Source organism: Mixophyes fleayi, chromosome 12 (assembly GCF_038048845.1).
Source record: "Mixophyes fleayi isolate aMixFle1 chromosome 12, aMixFle1.hap1, whole genome shotgun sequence".
NCBI classification, from domain to species: domain Eukaryota; kingdom Metazoa; phylum Chordata; class Amphibia; order Anura; family Limnodynastidae; genus Mixophyes; species Mixophyes fleayi.
In genome coordinates, this window is record NC_134413.1 from 78,802,119 (window position 1) to 78,823,019 (window position 20,901).

At 37.9% G+C, this 20,901-nt stretch overlaps 2 protein-coding genes across 2 annotated transcripts in view; one reads left to right on the top strand and one right to left on the bottom strand.

Annotated features, from left to right (window-relative positions):
- The first annotated feature begins 2,719 nt into the window (after nt 1–2,719).
- LOC142108383 (NACHT, LRR and PYD domains-containing protein 3-like) lies at nt 2,720–18,662 on the top strand. Its single transcript, XM_075192007.1, has 11 exons — nt 2,720–2,726; nt 3,979–4,139; nt 5,647–5,824; nt 6,946–7,011; nt 9,474–11,184; nt 12,346–12,516; nt 13,321–13,491; nt 15,188–15,361; nt 16,594–16,764; nt 17,646–17,795; nt 18,398–18,662. The coding sequence occupies exons 1-11, from the start codon at nt 2,720–2,722 to the stop codon at nt 18,483–18,485; spliced, it is 3,048 nt and encodes a 1,015-aa protein (XP_075048108.1). The 3' UTR covers nt 18,486–18,662.
- Nucleotides 18,663–19,470: 808 nt separating this feature from the next.
- Nucleotides 19,471–20,901, bottom strand: part of LOC142108911 (NACHT, LRR and PYD domains-containing protein 12-like) — a 42,365-nt gene continuing 40,934 nt past the window's right edge. Inside the window, exon 14 of the mRNA XM_075192883.1 lies at nt 19,471–19,759. Coding sequence (XP_075048984.1) covers nt 19,666–19,759 — 94 coding nt within the window. The 3' untranslated portion in view covers nt 19,471–19,665. The remainder of the gene's footprint in view (nt 19,760–20,901) is intronic.

A 20,901-nucleotide genomic window follows, 5' to 3' on the forward strand; every position in this document is an offset into this window, starting at 1 on the left:
TTCACTCTCTGCCATGCTGACTGTGCTCCCTTCACTCTGCCATGCTCCCCCCTTGCTTCCGTTCCTTCATTTACCTTTTCAATCGGCTTCTTTCTTCTCTTCTCTCTTTTGTCTTCTGTCTTCTTGCTGACTCCTCTCTGCGGCGCTCCTTACTGAACGTCGGGCATGATGACGTCACGCCCGACATTCAGTGTGAACGGAGCAGAGGCGAGGAATGCTGGCGCCGCGGTCACGTGAGTATTTTTGCTTTTTTTTAAGTTTCCCGCTCCCTCCCACCAACAAAGAGGGGAGCGATCAGGGTCGGAGCCTACCGGGGGATAGCCTGGCGTCCCGCCGGGCCAGTCCAACCCTGCCTGCTTTTGCGTTCTTTGGCATAATATTTGTTTCCGAGCATGCAAAGAGCTATTTCCCACAAGATATTGCTACACAAACGGGCATACACCTGAACGGTGAATCAAGCCCAGAATGTCAACTAGAGTTGAAGTCAAGTCTAAAACATGCACGCAAAATGCGTGCCACAAAAATGGCTCACTCATGTCTATATTTTGAGTTGCAAAAATAGCGTGTTAAACGCATCCACACAAAGATACTTTTAAAGTGCAACAAGATGCGCTTTAAGCGTACTAGAAATGCCAGTCATCATCGTCAACTTTGGTTTTGTTGATATTTGATGTGTGAGTTTGCCTTTATTAATTCGGACAGTTTATAAATCACATCTGAAATAACAAGTAACATCAACATTTTAGTGACTCTCCCCACTGTAATAATTGGTGTTTCTGACCCAGAGCTGGGTTAAACTGTAAACTTTTGTTTTGGTTGTTAACAGGAACCGAATTAGACAAAGTACAGTAGTAGTTATTAATCAGGCAAAGTTCAACAATAAGTAATCATAAAAATAGTTATGCATGCACAAACTTGTCAAGGGAAGCGTGTAAGATTACATAGGATATGGTGTGACACTGATAATGTTATCAATCATTTGGCTCTTGCACAAGTGCATTTCAGGGAAACATTGTAGACTTCACAAGGATAAGGAGACGTCTAGACCGGTGACCCATGTTCCCTATAAGAATGATTTTGGTAAAAAATTGGTGAAGTAATGACTGATCACTTGATGGTAGCTGTCAAATCAGAGCACGGGTAAGTATCTTTTAGTTCTTATTGTGAGCACAGTTTCTTGCAATACACTGAATATTTGCTATTTAAATTAGCATTGCATACGGACAAGAAATGAGATAGCATGACACAGGTTCTAGGGAAGTGTTTACGACAACAGACTCTGCACTTCTATCGTTGTTACTAAATGCATGTTGTGAAGACCTACATAATTGTATTTTGTCATGCAGCTCAGCTCACATGATTGCTAAACCTCATGTCAAAGTTTATATGTAAATATGTTTGTATGTTGCTGTCAACCTAACGCGCCAAATGTTTCTATGATATGTAGGGTGTCAAAGGAAATAATTGTATCTGTCCTATTTAATTCTAATAATTTCAGTACTGTTTTCTTACTATTAGTAATACACATCAAGTATACAAGTTTACAAGATCTTATTAATGTTGATAACTGGGCACCCGTATTTAGCCCGCAGCAGATTAACAAGTGAAACTTAGTAAGCACTAAAGGCAGTCTATTAATTAGTTAGGGTGCAAATGGAGTTGGGTGCTGGCATTAGCTGGTACAGGTAACTGGCTTTGTGTTCATTTCACAACTCTTTCTTTTTGCAGTTCGTGTAGATATCTGTAGACGTTGCAATTTGGCAGTGAGCATAGGCAAACCGAGGGGGGGGGCTTTCTAGTGCCTGGAAACCCCCCTCCAAGCCTGGGGAACTGTATAATTGAGGGGGCTGGACTCTGCTCCCACTTCACACGGCTCTACTTGAAAAGGGAGAGCTGCGTGTACCTAACAGTAGTGCACGCAGCATTGCCCATGTATATTATGGGGATAGGAAGAGCTGGAGAGCAGCCAAGCACTGTCTAATATTATAGCCACGCCCCCATGCATGCACAATCAAGTACACACCAGCATTCATAATGAAAGCAAAATAGTCCATGCGTAAGGATATAGAGCACGCTGCTTCAATTAACTATTCATTTTTATATTGGTGTCCATATAACCACAAATCAACCTCTTTCTTCTTTTGTTCTTTCAAGGATAGGTAAGTGTACTAGAGGGTAAGTGTTATGTGGGGTGGTATTAATGTTATGTGGGGTGGTATTAATGTTATGTGGGGATATTTTACCAGGTCATTGTATTTGTACAGGTCACAAAAATCACAATGGCGTCTAATATACATAACAATTTACAGCGGGGGTGCATTATAACTTATAATATAGAGTGAAGACAACAGAAGTGTGCGATTTGCAATAATATATATTGTTTATATAGATGTTATTTACAGGCGTTTATACATATATTAACATCATATACATATACATCATATGTTATAAATCTCTACTTCTGCTGTAGGAACAAGTAAAGAAGGAGAGAACCATTATCACATAGCTTATCAGATAAAATATAATTTTATGTGCTGACATAGAAACTTGGCTCAGTAAAATAAACCACAAACTGTACAAACTAAATTATATTAGAGGTAATGAAATCAACAGTGTATTATACATAATATAATAGAAAATTCTTGTTACACCAATTTTTACCCAGATAACTTGGAACCAATCCTTGACCAACCTTAATGAGTAATTCTGAGCTGGAGAAATGGAGGGTAAGTAGCATGTTACAATTATAATTATTATTATTATTATTATTATTATCGTAGATTTGTAAGTGCGCCGCAGCACCGTATAGTAGGGAGAAGAGTACATACATAAAGCAGGGACATATAAGATAAACAAAACAAATGCAGACATGAAAACAAAGGTTGTGGAGGACCCTGCTCATTAGAGAGCTTACATTCTAAGTGGAAGAGGGAACAGCCGAAACAAGAGGAGTAAATGTGTCTCAGAGTGGAGATTGGGATAGTTGTGAGGGTGCATTAGTATGAATAGTGTTATTAAGGATAAAGTGTTATTGGGGATAAGGTCACCTCTAATAAAGAGATGGGGTTTTCAAAGCACATCTAAAGATTTGAAGGGTGTGGAAAAGTCTGATTGACCGTGGTAGGGAATTCCATAAGTGGGGAGCAGCACGGGAGAAGTCTTGTAGGTGGGAGTGAGAGGTGGTTACCAGAGATGAGACAAGGTGCAGGTCAGAGGTAGATCTGAGAGGGTGGGAGGGAGAGTATTTTGATATAAGATTTGAGATGTATGCAGGGTGGTGTTGTTGAGGACTTTGTAGGTAAGGGTGAGTAATTTGAATTTGATTCTGGGGGACACAGGGAGCCAGTGTAGGTATTTGCAAAGTGGTGCAGCAGATGTGGAGCGGTGAGAGAGGAAAATCAGTCTTGCAGCAGAATTTAGGATGGATTGAAGTGTGTATATATGGGTGTCAGGAATGCCAGATAGCAGGAGGTTGCAATAGTCAAGATGGGAGATGATGAGAGAATGGATAAGAGTTTTGGTAGCATGTTGAGTAAGAAATGGGCGTATTCTGGCAATCTTCTCAAGGTGGAGTCGACAGGAATGGGAGAGAGTCTGGATGTGAGGAATAAATCAGAGGCCGGAGTCAAGTGTGACAGCAAGGCAGCGGGCTTGGGAAACTGAGGAAATTGTGGTGTTATTGGCAGTGAGGTAGATTTCAGGGCAGGTGGTCACTCTGGTAGGAAATAAGATAATAATCTCTGTTTTGGACATATTGAGCTTTAAATAGCGTTGGGACATACATGTGAAAATAGTAGAGAGACAGTAGGTTACACGAGATAGTACAGAAGGAGAGAGGTCAGGGAAGAGATATAGTTTTGGGTGTCATCAGCGTAGAGATGGTATTACAATAAGACAAAATAATAAATGCAGCCATACCAGCTGCTTCAGAGTGGTGTAACCATTAGTGGGTTTATGGTTGTCTTCTCCATCATCCAGGTGACATACGTAGGTTCCACCAGCAGCTGTGTAAGTATGAAGATTCAGCACTGAGAATGATATATGAGTATTTCAGAGATGATCTCATTTACACTGTGGAAGCCTTAAAAACCCAAAGCCTTCTGAGTGAACTGAAATCTCGGACTAGACTTAGATTGGAGGTATGAGAAATGTATTACATATTCGTATACTTTTATTTGTCTTAACTTTAATTCTGTTTTATTCCACATAAATGGAAAGAATGACATTGGTGATAAAAGGGGTGGGGGTAATAAGTATGTAATAGGAGGGGGAAGACAAATAAGCAACATATAAACTAAACACAATCAAAAGAAAAATCATAACAGCTGCCAGTACATCAAGCACATCAATTAAAAGAGCCTCCAAGAAAAGTACCAGGGCTTCTAATAGAGTTTCGAAAAGGGGTCAACCCAAAACATGGCAAAACGATCTTATCTAAACTAAAGTTGTCAAAGTTATTCTAAAATCTGCTGCCCCATTCTTTAGTTTAGTTTAATCAAATTGTTCCATATTACAAAATATAGGGCAGTGATTCATTTAACACGTAGGCTATCCAAATAGAACTCAATCTCTTTTTGATCCAGCAACATATTTGCAGCCAGCTATGGTCCACAAAGCTGCAGGTGAGATATATATATGTATATATATATATATATATATATATATATATATATATATATATATATATATATAGTATATTGAGGTAGTTCAAAAAGATCTCAAGCACATAATGGGTGTAAAAAAGACCATATAGTTTATTATAAAAATTGATAAACTAGAGGAATACAATTTAATAAAGGGTACCTTGCAAGTCTATTCATTATTATCTATCTATGTATGCGCCACTACTTTCGCAGTGCTGTACAGAGAACTCACATCAGTCCCTGCCTCATTGGGGCTTACAGTCTAAATTCCCTCACACACACACAGACTAGGGTCAATTTGTTAGCAGCCATTTAACTTACCAGTATGTTTTTGGAATGTGGGAGGAAACCGGAGCATCCGGAGGAAACCCACGCAAACACAGGGAGAACATACAAATTCATCACAGATAAGGCCATGGACAGGAATTGACCTCATGACTCAGTGCTGTAAGGCAGAAAAGCTAACCACTAAGCCACCGTGCAAGTCTATTGGATATTTGTGTAACTGATTCATTAGTGTTCAGTGATGGTGATATTTGACACTCGCTATATGTTAAAATCATTAACAAATTTGGCTTATGAAAGATGACTAGATATCAATGTGTACTTTTCTCTATGACGCTGCTGTTAATCCTGTACTTAATTGGGTGCCAAATGCTCAGTGGGCCCTTTGGTAGTCTTGTGAAAGCAGTAATTTTAAAATAGTATAGAATTAGTAGTAGCAGTATAATGTGATCAACATTTTATAACCTGATATGTTTTGGACTTGTATTCATTTTTTTAAGTTTATCCTCAAGATTCATTTTACAGCAGGGAATCGTATTTAAATGATTACTTGTACAAATCTGAGCAATACATATTTATATTCAATCCCCTTTTTCCTAACTAAAAGGGGATTGTATTATTGATGCCTGAAATTATATATATTGTGAATGTATTATCTGTGTCTATATAGGATTGAGCTATTTTTATATTGAATGCATTGACCTCATTTGTGTTTCAGCACTATCTATTAATGAAGGAAGATATTGGTGCCTTTGCGTTTTCTGTGAACTTGGTAGAAGATATTTTGCGCGAGGGAAGAGAAGCTGTGATAGGGTTCTGGGAAAGTCTCTATGCTCTAAGGACCGACTGCTCAGACCCTAATTTACTGGCAGTGCTGAATGAAATCACTCAAACAGGTAACATTAATGGCTGTGTTTAATTTGTTCTTTTAAGATTCGGCCTAGAGATGTTGTAACTAATAGTCCGAAATTCAATTGAACTGTCCCAATATGATGAACTTGAACGTTTGATCTAAACAAAAACATTGAAATGTGTTTTATGAGCCAACCACGAGGGTTTGTATTTTAAAGGCTATTAACTTGAATTTGAAGATTAAGTTTTTTAATCCCAGACAATCATCAAACACAAGTAGCTTCTAAGAATGATGGGAGGTCAGGGAATGTGAAAGAATGTGGGAATGTGGGAATGTGATCCCCCTCTTCTCTCTTCTTTCATCCACACTATAAAACATAAAGGAGTCTACAGACACATATAGTAGTCTATGAGAGACACCATAAGACATTATGGTAATTATACACATATATATAAAACAGATAAATAATTCAGAGTAAAGAATACTTGACTATGTATTGTACCACATATGCTAAAATGTTGAATGTTTAAGATTTTTTATGCTAATAAGAATATATAATATTTAAAACTAAAGCATTGTTTCTGCGTGCAATCTTTCCTGATATAAGTATTATTGTGTCTGTGATGTGTTATGTGGTGTATCTAAAGTGTATATGGCTATCTATTTGTACTGTATAAATGTATAACAGTATGTGTGTGTAAGTGTCTGGAAAGGAATTATATGTACCATTTATATGACTGTAAGTCCCACATCTAGGATGTCTGCCATGGTGTGCATGTGAATAGTATATATTGATTCATACAACTCAAAGCATAAAAGGAATATAAAGGAATGTAAACTACCATTGCGATTAATGATATCAGCTATTAATAAAGTATTTGGCCCTCTTTTACAGAAAGATTATTCTATAGATTTCATAATTTTGTCATTAAATTGTGCAAATAAAATTTTAATAGAGTTATATTTTCACCAACCAGCAGTGCATTGGGAGAACTTGGTAAGAAGGCAACGTTTAAATGTGATAGTTGAAGGGCTATGGAAGTCCATGTGTATCTGAATCACAGAATAAGATTAAATTCCACTATTGTCATAACAAACCTGCTATAAGGTTTGTGAATAACGTTTGTAACAGATGATCTTACCCAATGTTTTGACTGTGTTTAGGTGACACTCTAGTAAACCAGATCATGTTGGATGAACATGGGCACAACCTGAACCCTGAGCTGAAAGGTAAATATTCCTTTTGTTAGGGAGACTTTGCAGTAAACTTTCTGGTAGCAGCAGCAGATTGTTCCCGTGATGCTCATTGATGACGTTGGGTAGTCGATGGTGGAGTCTGGTACAATAAAATAATCAGTCACTTTGTTTAACAGTTTTAGAAGTTTGGGAGAGCGGGCAGAGGGGCACTTTCTTATGCTTGTTGGGACAGTGCAAAGATAAGTGTATGGGTTCAACCAATTGTTAATCAGTTTTTGCCATAATGAAGTGGTTCTTCAACTCTTGAATGGGTCATGGAAACGTGACCACCATCAGACATTTATGTCAAAGCTGATTGACAATCTTGCATTGCAATTTTTCCTGCAGTCCAGTGAAAGCGAGAAACATTCATCTGCAATGCAGCATGCAAAGCCTATACCCTGGGTAGGCTGATGGTAGTGTACAATGACATTGAATACTATGACATGGTATGGCGCCCAGCAGGGGAGGGCTGGCAAAGTTAATACTGGGGGGGCGGGGAAGACTCAACTCAGCAGCTTATTTTGAAGGACAAAATATGCTGGTGGCCCATTGACCCAGCCCAATATAACCCACTATGGGACTGACCCGGGGGGCAGATGTCCCCTTCCCCCCAGCCCAGTCTGCCCCTGGTGCCCAGGACTGACAGTTGCATATAATACATGCATCAGGCTTTTTCCATTAGCTGAATGTTAAATGCCTGAGCGGGATTTCTTTGCATTTTTCTGTACAGTGCTCTACTGATGCTGCCTTCCAGTTATTTTCTAACTATCGGTAATCTAGCAAAGGTATTTTCCACTTTATGTAATTCAGAATAACCTATTATGTATATTTTGGGCATTAAATGTGATAACAAAAAAGAAAAACTATGCTATGTCTGTGCTCTTTTCCTTAAATCTGTATGTACTTACCAGTGCTCAGTTACCCTTTAAAATTTAGGAAGGTAGGGAACCATACTAATAATAATCAGAGGTGTAGTTAAGTCAACAAATCAGTAGGGAAAAGCAAGATTAAAGTCATTCTAGGTCAAAAGTAGGTCATATAGAAAAAGAACAAAACACAATCCAAAAGAAGAGTAATCAAAATCCATACATTGGTAAATGATGGCAACAATCAAGAGAGGCTCAAGCCAGACAAATGGTGAAACTCCAATGTACAGAAGACAAGTAAGTATCACAAACAAAACCTATAATAGACATTTAAGAACACCACTACTGGATCTAAACAGGCAGATTCATGCCTTTCTGGGCCCTCAATGTCATGACTTAGCATGTCATCGATATGCTCTTTTGGGCACTCCAATGCAATCACGCTGACCCAGAATTCAGGTATCAGGGACGACAGAGCAGTAAAGTAAAGCACTCATGTGGTGAATTGCTAACGCATTATTTTATAAATGGAAAGCGCACAATGGAGGCTCCTTGAAAACTCTGCTTGGAGATTGAAAATAACGCACCCGTAGCAAGAGGAAGGATGACCTGCTCTTAACATTACAGGTGCACTCGCTGGATGGGGGGAAGGCAGATAACTGATTTGTTTCTTTACTAGTCTTATCTAATTGATGTGGTTAGCACTTCTGCCTCACAGCGCTGGGGTTGTAAGTTCGATTCCCTAGCTTTAACTGTGAGGAGTTTGCATGTTCTCACCGTGTTTGCGTGGGTTTCCTCCAGATGCTCTGGTTTTCTCCCACTCTCCAAACCATACTGGTAGGTTAATTGGTTGCTATTAAATTGCCCATAGTCTCTCTCAGTCTGTGTGTGTATGTTAGGGAATTTAGACTGTAAGCTCCAATGGGGCAGGGACCAATATGAGTGAGTTCTCTGTACAGCGCTGCGGAATTAGTGGCGCTATAGAAATAAATTGATGATGATGATGATGTTTTACCTTATTACTGAGATTTAGGGTAATGTGCGGCCCTTCTGAAGGTTAGAGGGCCGTCCCATGCCTATCCTTGCACTATAGTAATTAATCTGTTTTTGACTTTCCCCTATTACCCAGTAATCACTACCCCTGTGGGACCAGGAAGAACCCCAGTGCTATTCAGAGTGCTGGCCCAATTCCCCTAGGTGTTTCAGACCCATGTATTTTAAGCTGAACATATATTACAATGCATCTTTAGTTTTACTTCCACATCTGGGCCGCATGTCTACGGCCAACTCTAACTCAGACCCTGTCTATTAAATGCATAAAATGACTCATTTAAAAATGCTGATCGCATCCATATTTTTTGAGGTTTGTAAATGACACTTTGTATCTCCAGCAACACCACTGAAAAATGCATGTATGTATCATTATATTATATAACATAACAGTAGATTACTGAAAAACTGGAGTTATAAGTAAAACTGATTTGGGGATTAAATGTAATGCTGAAGAATACATATATTATGTTGCATAGATCATCCTATTTACTAAGTTATGAAGACCTATAAATGCATTTTTGCTTTTTTTACCAGACATCCATAAATGCCATAAACAACATCTGCTGGAGGAAACTCAGAGTTTAGTGGAGCACATAGCCCCGGGATCTAAGCAGGAAGAGCAAAGCTTCTACATTTCTGAGCGTTTTGTTAACCTGGTTGTTGTCTCTAATAATCAAGTCAGACAACATTCCCAAAATGAGCTAATAAAGACTGGAATAAAACATGAGAAATATATGTATAAAACAAAGACTGTTATGGAACATATTATACCCAACAGACTGTTCCGCTGGTGCCATCGATCAGGAAGTGTGCCTCACACGGTGATGGTGAGGGGAGTACCAGGGGTAGGGAAGACCACACTCATGCAGAAGTTTGTCTATGACTGGGTGACTGGAAAACTCTACCAGAGATTTGCCTTTGTCTTTTTCTTCAAATTCCGGGAACTCAACAGACTGGATAAGGTCAGTTTGGAGGATATAATCCTTCAACAATATCCGTATCTGAGAAATCAGCTTGGAAACATCTTACAGGATCCAGAAAAACTGATTTTTATATTTGATGGCTTAGATGAAAGTACTCACCAAATGGATTTCAGGTCAAGTCGGTTGTGTTGCAATATAAAACAGCTAGAAAATATTGGTGTGATTGTGGTTAGTTTGGTGAAAGAGTTCCTTCTCAAGGGATGTTCTGTACTTATAACCAGTCGCCCAGCCAAACTGATATCAACTGATATTGGTGTTTTCCGGAGAGTGTCTGAAATCATGGGATTCTTCCCCAGAGAAAGAGAAATGTACTTTGAACGTTTTTTCCAAAACACAGAATTGTCAGAAAAGGCGTTTCATTATGTCAGGGAGAATGACACACTATACACTTTCTGTTACATCCCATCCTACTGTTGGATTATCTGTACAGTATTATTAATGTGCTTTAAATCCCAACCAACAAACAATGATCAGCTGATGTCATCATTGCCCAAAACTGTCACTCAACTCTTTGTGACCTTTGTTGCCAACATTTTGGCCAATCATACCCAGAATGTAAAAGATTTCTCGAAAGTGTTGACATCAATGGGATGGATGGCAGAACATGGAGTAATGAATCACATTATTATATTTGATGAACGAGAACTGGGATTGTTCAATGTAGATGTTTCCTCACATCTCTTGTCAAGTTTTATGATGGAATCTAACCAACCTCCTAATGTGACCTATTCCTTCCTACATCTCACTATACAGGAGTTCCTTGCAGCTTTGGTCCATTATCTTGACTATTCACCCGAGAAACTCCAAAGATCACTTAACGAGGCCAAGTCATATGAAGACAATCGTTGTGAAATATTTCTTCGTTTCCTATGTGGTCTTTCAGACATATCTTCCTGGTCCATTTTAAAGCCATATTTGGGAGATTTGTCTATTCAAACACCAAATATTGTCATCTCGTGGCTTCAACAATCCATACTTGAAGTATGGAAGGTGAATGAGTACAAAGATGACAAGAGGCAGCTCCTCAATGTCTTCGTCTATCTCTTTGAGACACGGAATAAGGCTCTTGTGCTAGAATCTGTTGGATCATGCAAAAGGTTTGACTTTTCTTATGTCCCCCTGTCACCTTTGGACTGTAGCGTGTTTCCCTTCATCCTTGAATCTTGCAGAGAGACAGAAAGACTTAATTTAGAGTCATGTAATATCCAAAGTGAGGGATTGGAGAGACTTACACCAGCTCTACACACCATAAAGGACTTGAGGTAAAAATGAAATATGAATCCTTTTCTTTCTGTAATTATAGAGATCAAACTAATAATTTTTGCCCTCTGGAATGTGTTTAGAAACCTTAATTTTTTTTCATGTATTAAGATGATTTTGTACTGTGTTTTATTATATGATACAATAGAATTGATATATACTCTACATAAAGCAGGCTTTATTTCGGCATCTGATTTTCACAACTATCCTTAACTCAGCAAAGCTAGACCTATATCATATATGTACCAATTATTATTTACCTGTTAAATTATGAGCCTCTCTCACTATGGTAGCTTATAATGATTACTCTGTCATTTACTATCTTCAGCCTTCGTGACAATAATCTGAAGGACGGTGGTGTAAAGTCCATATGTTCTACATTAATTCATCCTAACTGTAAGATCCAGAAGCTCTGGTAAGTAGTCTTCTTCAATGCTCTACGAAGACCCAGAAATTCAGTTCATCCCAATTTGGTAATATTTTTGTCCAAAACTCACACATCACTGCAAAATTATTGCTTTCGCAATTTGTTCCAATTTGCAGGATCCCATCTCTGATTCAATCTACTCACTTCTTATTTGTTACCTATAATCTCTGTCGTAGCAGCAGGCAGTTTCAGCTTTGTACACAAAATACACATTTAACCATTGCCATGGTATCCATCTCACTCGTGAAAAAATTCCAAACCAACTACCTTCAGCTTACAATGGTGTCTGGCCATTTAAATAATATATGGGTTTTTTGTTTCTTGAATTGGGTGTTTCTTGGGTCTTGGTTGTAAAGTTGTTGGTGATAGAGAACTTACAGCCATTGCAATGTCTGGTTTTCAGCCTATGATAAATTACATTTGTTTTACTGGGTAGCATGGGGGCGTTGTACTCCACAAATGTGGTTGGTAGTGTAGACAATTTATTTTAGCCTAATCATATGTCTGATAAATGGCAGCTGAATCTAGTTCCATGACTGTTCACCTTCATCATCAGCACTTAATACAACTTCACAAGCATTTGTGAAAACAGTGTCAAATGTAATTCAAGGTTAAAATTGCTTGCTAAAATAAACAAGAAATAACTATATTCTATCTCAGACTGAGTGAACAGTAGATCTTACACTAGAACACTGGATATTTAAATCTCTTATGATGTTCTGCTCTCCGTTTACAGTTTGAGTGATAACGGTCTTACCGACAGTTCCTGTTCCCAGTTGGCATCTGCAATAAGTAGTAACCGATCCCTGAGGTCTCTTGACCTGTCTTATAACAACCAAGAGGGACCTCACTTCAATGACTTAATGAGAGCTCTTTCCAGTCCAACATGCAGGATAGAGGAATTAATGTAAGTGTAAGATTTCTCTACAGGACGAAGACACGTCAGGTTGGAAATGTTAAGTTTATTTAGTTTACCTGGTATTGCTGGACTGTACACAGGGGGAACTCAGTAGTATACAGATAGAGGTTGTGAGATCTATTTCCATATATCTCAATATGATCTCCCTACCCTTCTTTGGATGCTTGTAAACCTGCCTAGATTGACAGAGTAAACATCATAGGTTCTAGAGGCACAAATTTCAGTAGAGGTTATTCAAAATGTCATCAAATCAAATAAGACTAATACATTGCCTGGTATGCATTGGTTTATCTAAGAGATATTACTGAGATTTTAGCTCACATTTTGTTGAGGCTGTGAGAAAGTAGAAATTTAATAGGTTGTACCAGTTATAGACCAGTTTTTTCAATCAACACTGATATGAAATTATGAATCAAAATTTTGGCCACTGGTCTAAATGGTCACCATCCGTGACTTGTTCATATGGATTAGGATGGTTTCATATCACATGGGCAGGTTAGTGAATATATATGATACATCTATTCTTCACTTGCAGTCCACTAACTATTTGCTTCATCTATTTTGCCACTCATATAATACAAAATCATAAAATATGTTTAATAATCTTAAATAATAACAGGACATTACATCCAGTAGACCAAAAAATTCATCATCCTGTTCCTTTTAAATTAGCAGTTCGCCTCTATGTGAGCTATTTCTATAATAGACAAAGGTACTGTAGTGTTAATTCCAGGAATACTTGATGAAGGATGTTCAAAATTAATCTGTATTTGTTTTGATTTTCGTCTACAGTTTGATTCGTAGTAACCTGACGGACAACTCATGTTCTCACTTAGCTTCTGCACTAAGCAACAGTCAGTCTCTCCGAAAACTTGACCTGACCGATAACAGACTAGAGGGTCCTAACTTCTGTGATTTGATGTCAGCTCTGTCCAGTCCAACTTGCAGATTAGAGGAGTTAATGTGAGTATAACAAATTAATTTGGCAGGGATAGGCAAAAATGTACATGCGATGAACACATCATCTTGAGAACACATCATGTGAAAGAGTGACATAAGTGGGAATTAAATAAATAAAAATACGGGATCAAAATATCATAGATGGACAAGAGATCATTATCATCATCTATTTATATAGCGCCACTAATTCCGCAGCACTGTACAGAGAACGCACTCACATCAGTCCCTGCCCCAACAGAGCTTAAAGTTTAAATTCCATAACACACACACACAGACAGAGTAGGGTCAATTTGATAGGAGCCAATTAACCTACCAATATGTTTTTGGAGTGTGGGAGGAAACCAGAGCGCCCGGAGGAAACCAAAGCAAACACAGGGAGAACGTACAAACTCCACACAGATAAGGCCATGGTTGGGAATCAAACCCCAGTGCTGTGAGGCAGAGGTGCTAACCACTAAGCCACCATGCTGCCCCGGATAGAGGACATAGATAAATCATTACAGATTCACTTAAGAAAATGTAACAACTATGTCCCATTTATAGACTTTTAATTCCAGCAATGTTAGGAGGTCCCCACACCCTGCTTGATTAACCCCAGGCAGACAAAGACTACCAAGGGTCAACTTGCATTTAACAGGTATCACCCAGAATTATTCAGAACAGTGCACAGCAAGTATCAGCACAATTTTCCAAAATATCACAAGAAGCGGTTGAAACTCAATACTATCAGTGTAGGATATTTTAATGAGCATCAAGAGGTGAATACTGTACAATATGGGAGTGTTGTCAGTTTAGTATGCGCCCAGAGAAAACCTTGTAAGACCTATCATCATCATCATCATCATCAACATTTATTTATATGGCGCCAGCAGATTCCGTAGACCTATTGATTTTGACATGACTTTTGAAGTGATGGTGATTAGGCAATGGTAATTACTTTCAAAGGAACGTCTTTTCGTCCAATATAAACACACTTTACATGGAAATGCACATTTTTTATATGCACATAAATCAGTGTAATCAAAAATGCAGAAATAGGACACATTGTTGCTTGGAATTCTATCACACACAGTGCCTTGTATCACAGCAACAACCTGCATTTGCACGTCCTCTAGCAGGTATCCACTATTGTGCGTAGATTATCATATTGTTGTGTAACATATCTATCTGTGGGTAGTGTAATGGGACATGATGTGATGCATCTAGGCCCATATATGCCAATGGTTTCGGTTTCACGCACCTTGTCTCAAACATTTTGGTCGATTTAAACCTTGTCCTGTCTGTATTGTGCTTTATAACACTGGTACATTGTTGGGTCATTTAGAGTGTTATGTTATTGGCTTTGTCTAGATTACTGATTGTCTTATGGTCATTACCAACTGACCTTAACCTTGACACTGCCATGTATTTGTGACATATTCTTAGGTTCTTCGTCTCTTAGCCTTGGTCATGGCTATATTAGTAAAGATCTTGTACCCTAATGCTTATCCATGTAGAACCTACATAGTGTTACAATAAGGTCATGGAGAATGGGTAGAAAGGAGAACACTGTCTAGTTGAACATGTGCATCTTCAATGCTTCACTGCTCAAAGAGAACCTATGTTTTAAGGACAGCACCTGAGAGCAAAGTTCCTTCTCAAGTAGACTCCCAGTACGCTCTATAACAATCTTCTTTATTGTTTTATGTTTCTCCTGCAGCTTCAATTGTAATGGCAGACTGATAGACAGTTCCTCCATTCAGATGGCATTGGTACTAAGTAAAAACCAGTCCCTGAAGACACTTAGCCTGATTGGAAGCTATCTTGTTGGTCCTCTATTCAGTGACTTGATGACAGCTCTGTCCAGTCCAACCTGCAGAATACAGGAATTAATGTGAGTATACGAGATCTATAATAGTTTTGGCAGAATGCGCTAATTATACATCTCACCATTCTAGCAGATCTTCTTCTACCAATCATTTGACCCACTGTGAGCATTGGCACCGTGTCTCCGACATCTTTCCTGAATGCTTCATGGATCAGAGCAGCATGCCAAAGTACCAGTTGGTCTCGTGATTGGTGGCAGCAACTTCCATTGTAATAGCAATGGACTGCACTAACTGGGGTCCAAAGCACAGGTATGGGGGTGGAAGTGGGTGAGTGTGAGAAGTTTGTGGGGGAGTTGATGAAGCTCTCATGTTATGGATTTACTAATATGAGCTATTTAATGTGAGCACACCTTCTAATTAAATAACAACGAGGTGTGTTCCTCCTGTCAGATTATTTACCAGGGCATTTGCTTAAAAAAGGTCAAACATTATAGGCGAAATGCAGGACTAAAGGGTACATTGAGAATGTTAGCATAGAAGTTGAGTGTGGAATCAGCAATTGGTAATATCAGATATTCTAGCTGTACAGATTGGGATATTTGAGCTGAAGGCACAGGATTCTAACGGCTAGGCTATAAATAACGTTGGTGCCTACCAATGACAACAAGGCACTTGGTTCCAGTACTGGATTATCTCTGGCACCAGTAATATTCCCAAGGTATCTAAACACAGTGGTCACAACTTGCAAACTCCCAGCATGGGTAATATTGGCTCTTGATTGGAATTTTAAGACAGTTTATGTTATACTGTTCAAGTTATCTTAACACAGAAGCCACAGCTTGCAAATCCCCCACGTGGGTAATACCGGTATGCGATTGGAATTCAGAGCCGCTCAAACTGTTTCAGTTGCCGAATAATAACAATTTTTACATTCTGTTTGTTACTATACCTTGCATCTAGTTAAAATCAAGTACTTATGTAATAATTATACTCTGATACCACTTACTGTTGGATTATATGTTCTGTTGTTTAACCTCTTTTTTATGCTGAGTGACATTTTATATGTGTTTTTATAAGCATATTTAAATAAGAGTTTTAATTTCATAGTATAAATATACTATGCAAATAAATTCTGATCTAATTTGGTAGAATTTTGACACACGCACATATATATAAATAAATTTATTGTAACTATATTTTTTCAGTGCTGTTCAATGTTGAGTGTGTTTGGTTTGGCAATACTAACAAAGATATAACAATTATTTATTGCTGTCCATGTTCTTATTTTTTACTACAGCTTGAGAGACAACAGCTTGACGGATGATTCCTGTTACCAGCTGGCAATGGCAATACATAGAAATCAGTCGCTAAGGAGACTTGACTTGTCATTTAATAATCTGTCTGGTCCTCGCTTCAGTGACTTGATAGGAGCTCTGTCCAGTTCAACATGCAGAATAGAGGTATTAATGTAAGTATAAGGGATCTACTATATATGGAATTAATTGGATGGAATTATTCTACATGTGTTCACATATCATTAGGGAGGTGACTATTTAGCATGAGGAGCAGAAACATTAGGTATGAATAGATAATGTAATGTTGGGTGACTTGGTTGGGTTATTCTGGTCACTAATACAGTTTACACCCTACATTTCCTTTATACACAGAACTGCTATCGGTATTATACATCAGAAGAAATAACCGGTTAATCCCAAATTATACACAGTACCAGCTTCACGGCAATATAAATGCCCTTTATGTATACAAAGCAAAAAGACAGTTGTTCTCAGTGCTTGTCCTTAACACTGCCTATCTGTGTTTATCTAGCAAAATGAAAACATGAAGTATTGGTTCATATTTTTATGAAAACATTTAAGCTTGCATCCTGACGTCATTGTATGCAGGTCCTACCCTGACCTATATGCTTGAAACACCAGTAAAATGCAGGTAAAATCAGATGAACTCTCCTTCCCGGTACAGGGACTTACATCTAGCAAGAGCTGGCTTGTGGGCCACACCCAAAAGTCTTTATAAAGGCCTAAAAGACAGATGCTTAGATAATCTCAAAACAATATTTTGAATCAAGATCAGACAAGAAAGATATAGATATAGATATAAACAGATACCCAAAAGAGAAACAGTTTGGTAATACAACGATAGACAAGACATTTGTCTCCAAATGAAGAACTACCCCTCCAGAATAAACATTTTGGAGTTATATGAACTTATTTTCTCTGCTATTTAAAGTGAGACTGGTAGAAGCCATAATTTAATTGTATGCTCTAGGTTATATAAGAAGAACTTATCATGAATTATTAATTTAAAATAGTTTCTGTATATCTTCTACAGGCTCGAGAAGATTGAGGTGACAGACAAATATGCTCCATTATTAGCATCACTGAGTAACAGCAACCTCACACATTTGGATCTGAACCGTAATACTATCTCAGATCACATCAGGGAACAAATTCTGAGGTCACTCAGCCTGAAAGAGCTCAAGTAAGTTCCACAGAGAAGATGCATGCTCTTCACTAAAGGACAATATGGCCATGTCTATTACACTGATGTGGTGGGGCTCTAGGGCTACAATAGATGACTCTCAGCCAATTATTGCCCTACTTTAAAGATCCTTATTATGTTTTACTTTTTTTACTATATATCTTTGCTTTTTCAGTTTTCTATCAGTTATTCATCATTGTCTGATGCTCAAACCACTATACTTCCTTTGTACCTTCTTTATCCTCCTCCCACACTAACACATTTGTATACGAGTGATACCCTATACATTCCTCAAGGGAGGCACCCTGAACAGAGTGTCACACAAAGTGGAAACTCACAGAAAATAACCAAAACTGGCCTGGCCCATCCCTTCCAAAATTCCGAGCCGTGACTCCATTATCTATAAAACATTTTTTACCTATATCTTACCATATCTTCTCATAATGGAACCCTGTCCCTACTGACCATGCAGGTAACCTTCAGCTTTGAAAGTACTTTAAATAGTCTATACAATCTAAGATAAATAGCTCTAGAGACAGCTTTGGAAATATTTTTAAACTGTTTGCTAACATATGTTGAAATATTCTCTTTCTTACTTCCAGAATCTCATATCGAACATTTTCCAGAGAAGAAGTTGGACCTGAACACATAGGAAGATGGATGTGGAATGGAGTATTACATCTAGGTTAGCAGGACCTTTTATGGTAGTTGGACTTTACCATTAGCCTTCATCATCAGAATTCAGATCTTCAAATTGTTCTACTTGCTGTTGGCACATTCCCATGTGGGGCACACTCCTAATGTATGTATTGATTGTCTGTATGAATTGGTGCAGTGCGAACATTCTGGGGCAGTGCGACTGCCCCATTTGCAAACAATAAACACATTTATACCCTGACTATAACCATCTTGTTGCCGTCATATTGTGTACTGTGACTGCACCAATTAAATTCTACACTAGTTACATTTTTTACTTTTAGAAGTAATTATTCATTAACTTCATTAGAGTAAATTCATCAAATTTATGTTCAATGAGCTGCCTGATGCACTACAGGAATGTCCGTAGCACCAGCTTCACTACATGACTAAAAGCAGTCTGTGACATTTATGCCACCATAGCTACTGTGGTCTGGAATTACTGAGACACACAGATATTTAGCGTAGTCAACAATTTAGTCAGTGATTGCAGTGTGGATGCCGATTGTAGACTCAAGAGCCACTCTGAACAATCTTTACAGTCTCCAGGATTACATGAGTATGGAGCCTGAATCGATTTTTCACCTCTGTGTCCAACATCCCAAAGAGACTTACAGATGACCTGTAAACACATCTCGAGATATATCAATATAACAAATTAAATAATAGCGGCATGCTATGCACGGACAGAATAATAAATGAATGGCTGACACTTCTCCTGTTAGTAAATTTTTTTTAAAAAAAATGTATATTGAATATGTCAACATTTGCTTACAAACCTTTTAGTGTCTAGCCAGCATATTGACAAGGTCGATTGTGTTTGGGGCAATACCCATTATTATTAGCAAAATGAAAAAAGGAAATGAAAAAGAAAAACATTGAATGCACTTAAATAATGTTTCATTACAGCAACAACTTTTTGTCGCCAAGATAAGCATTTGTGTGTAATAATACGAGTGAGGTAGATTTTTTTTTGGGGGGGGGGGGGGTTGGCGTATTTATTTTTAAACATTGTCTTTCCTTTATCTCATACTCTGTTTGTAACAAAAACTTAAAGAACACACTCTAAGCTAAAGATATCAGAGACTGTGTTCCCAGTGAAATTTTCATGTCCCTCTTTCCATTCTACAATAGTCTGATAGCTGCATGTGAGTTCACAGGCTGCCAAATTTTGTCAATATGGAATATCCAATAATATCTTCAGATTTGGCCTTTGCATGTCCATCAGGTCATCTTTTTTTTTCTCTGACCATCCAATGCCATAAAGTCTAGAAGAGAGAAACAAGTATACCATTATTATTATTATTATTATTATTATTAGAGAAGAAGAACCTTATGAGGATTCTGCTTGTGAGAACTTACAATCTAGTTGTAAATACATTACAATCAGAAAACCAACAAGTCGCCTCTATCAATATTTGCAGTTTCCTGAAACTGCTTTAATCTTTGCTAATTTACCAGATAATTTACTTTTACCAGAGACTGTCGCAAGTCTTGTTTTTGCGCGTGCATAGAGCGAAAATAGATAACATACTGTACCACTGCACTACATTGTATTGTGCGCCAGGAACATATTTGTAGCATAACGTTACTTTTATGCCAGATAGTATTAAGTAGCAGATGGGTTATTTTCCTATGTTTTCATTTTAATTTCCATTTGGATTAGGTTATGGATGAAGATTATGTTATGGATGAAGATTATGTTATGGATGAAGATTATGTTATGGGTAAAGATTATGTTATGGGTGAAGATTATGTTATGGGTGAAGATTATGTTATGGATGAAGAGTATGTTATGGATGAAGATTATGTTATGGATGAAGATTCCCTTTTTTAACTGCTCCAAGAAGAAGATTTCCTAGCACTAAGGTTCTTTAGTTTGGTCTTAAGACTAAACCTGATAAACACTATCATTAGAACCGTGTGCACGTGGCCTGCAACTTTGCGGTTTGAGCTTTCAGTATCCAAACCACAGGTTAGTAAATCCGGTGATTTGGCACTGAAAACACATGTGATAGGTTGCAAACCACACACAAAACCACTGCTTAATAAATCTCCCCCTTTGCCTGTCTGGTAATATCTAGAGGTAATTTTACTATAGCTTCTAAAAAAGAAAAGTGGAGTTGTTGCCCAGAGCGACCAATCACAATCTAGCTATAATTTTATAGAATGTGGTAGATAAATGATAGCTGGAATCTGATTGGTCGCTATGGGTAACACCTCCAAGAAGGAAAAATGAATCAATTTTTAAAGACAATAGAAAATAATTGTAAAACATTCTCTATTAGGCCCATCAGTCACTATAAAAATAGCAGTGGCTTAAATCAATATTGGCCCCTATTTAAATTAGAATTCAACACATCAAAAATCCAAACAAAAAAAATATTATTTGGCTTCAGCAAATTATGTA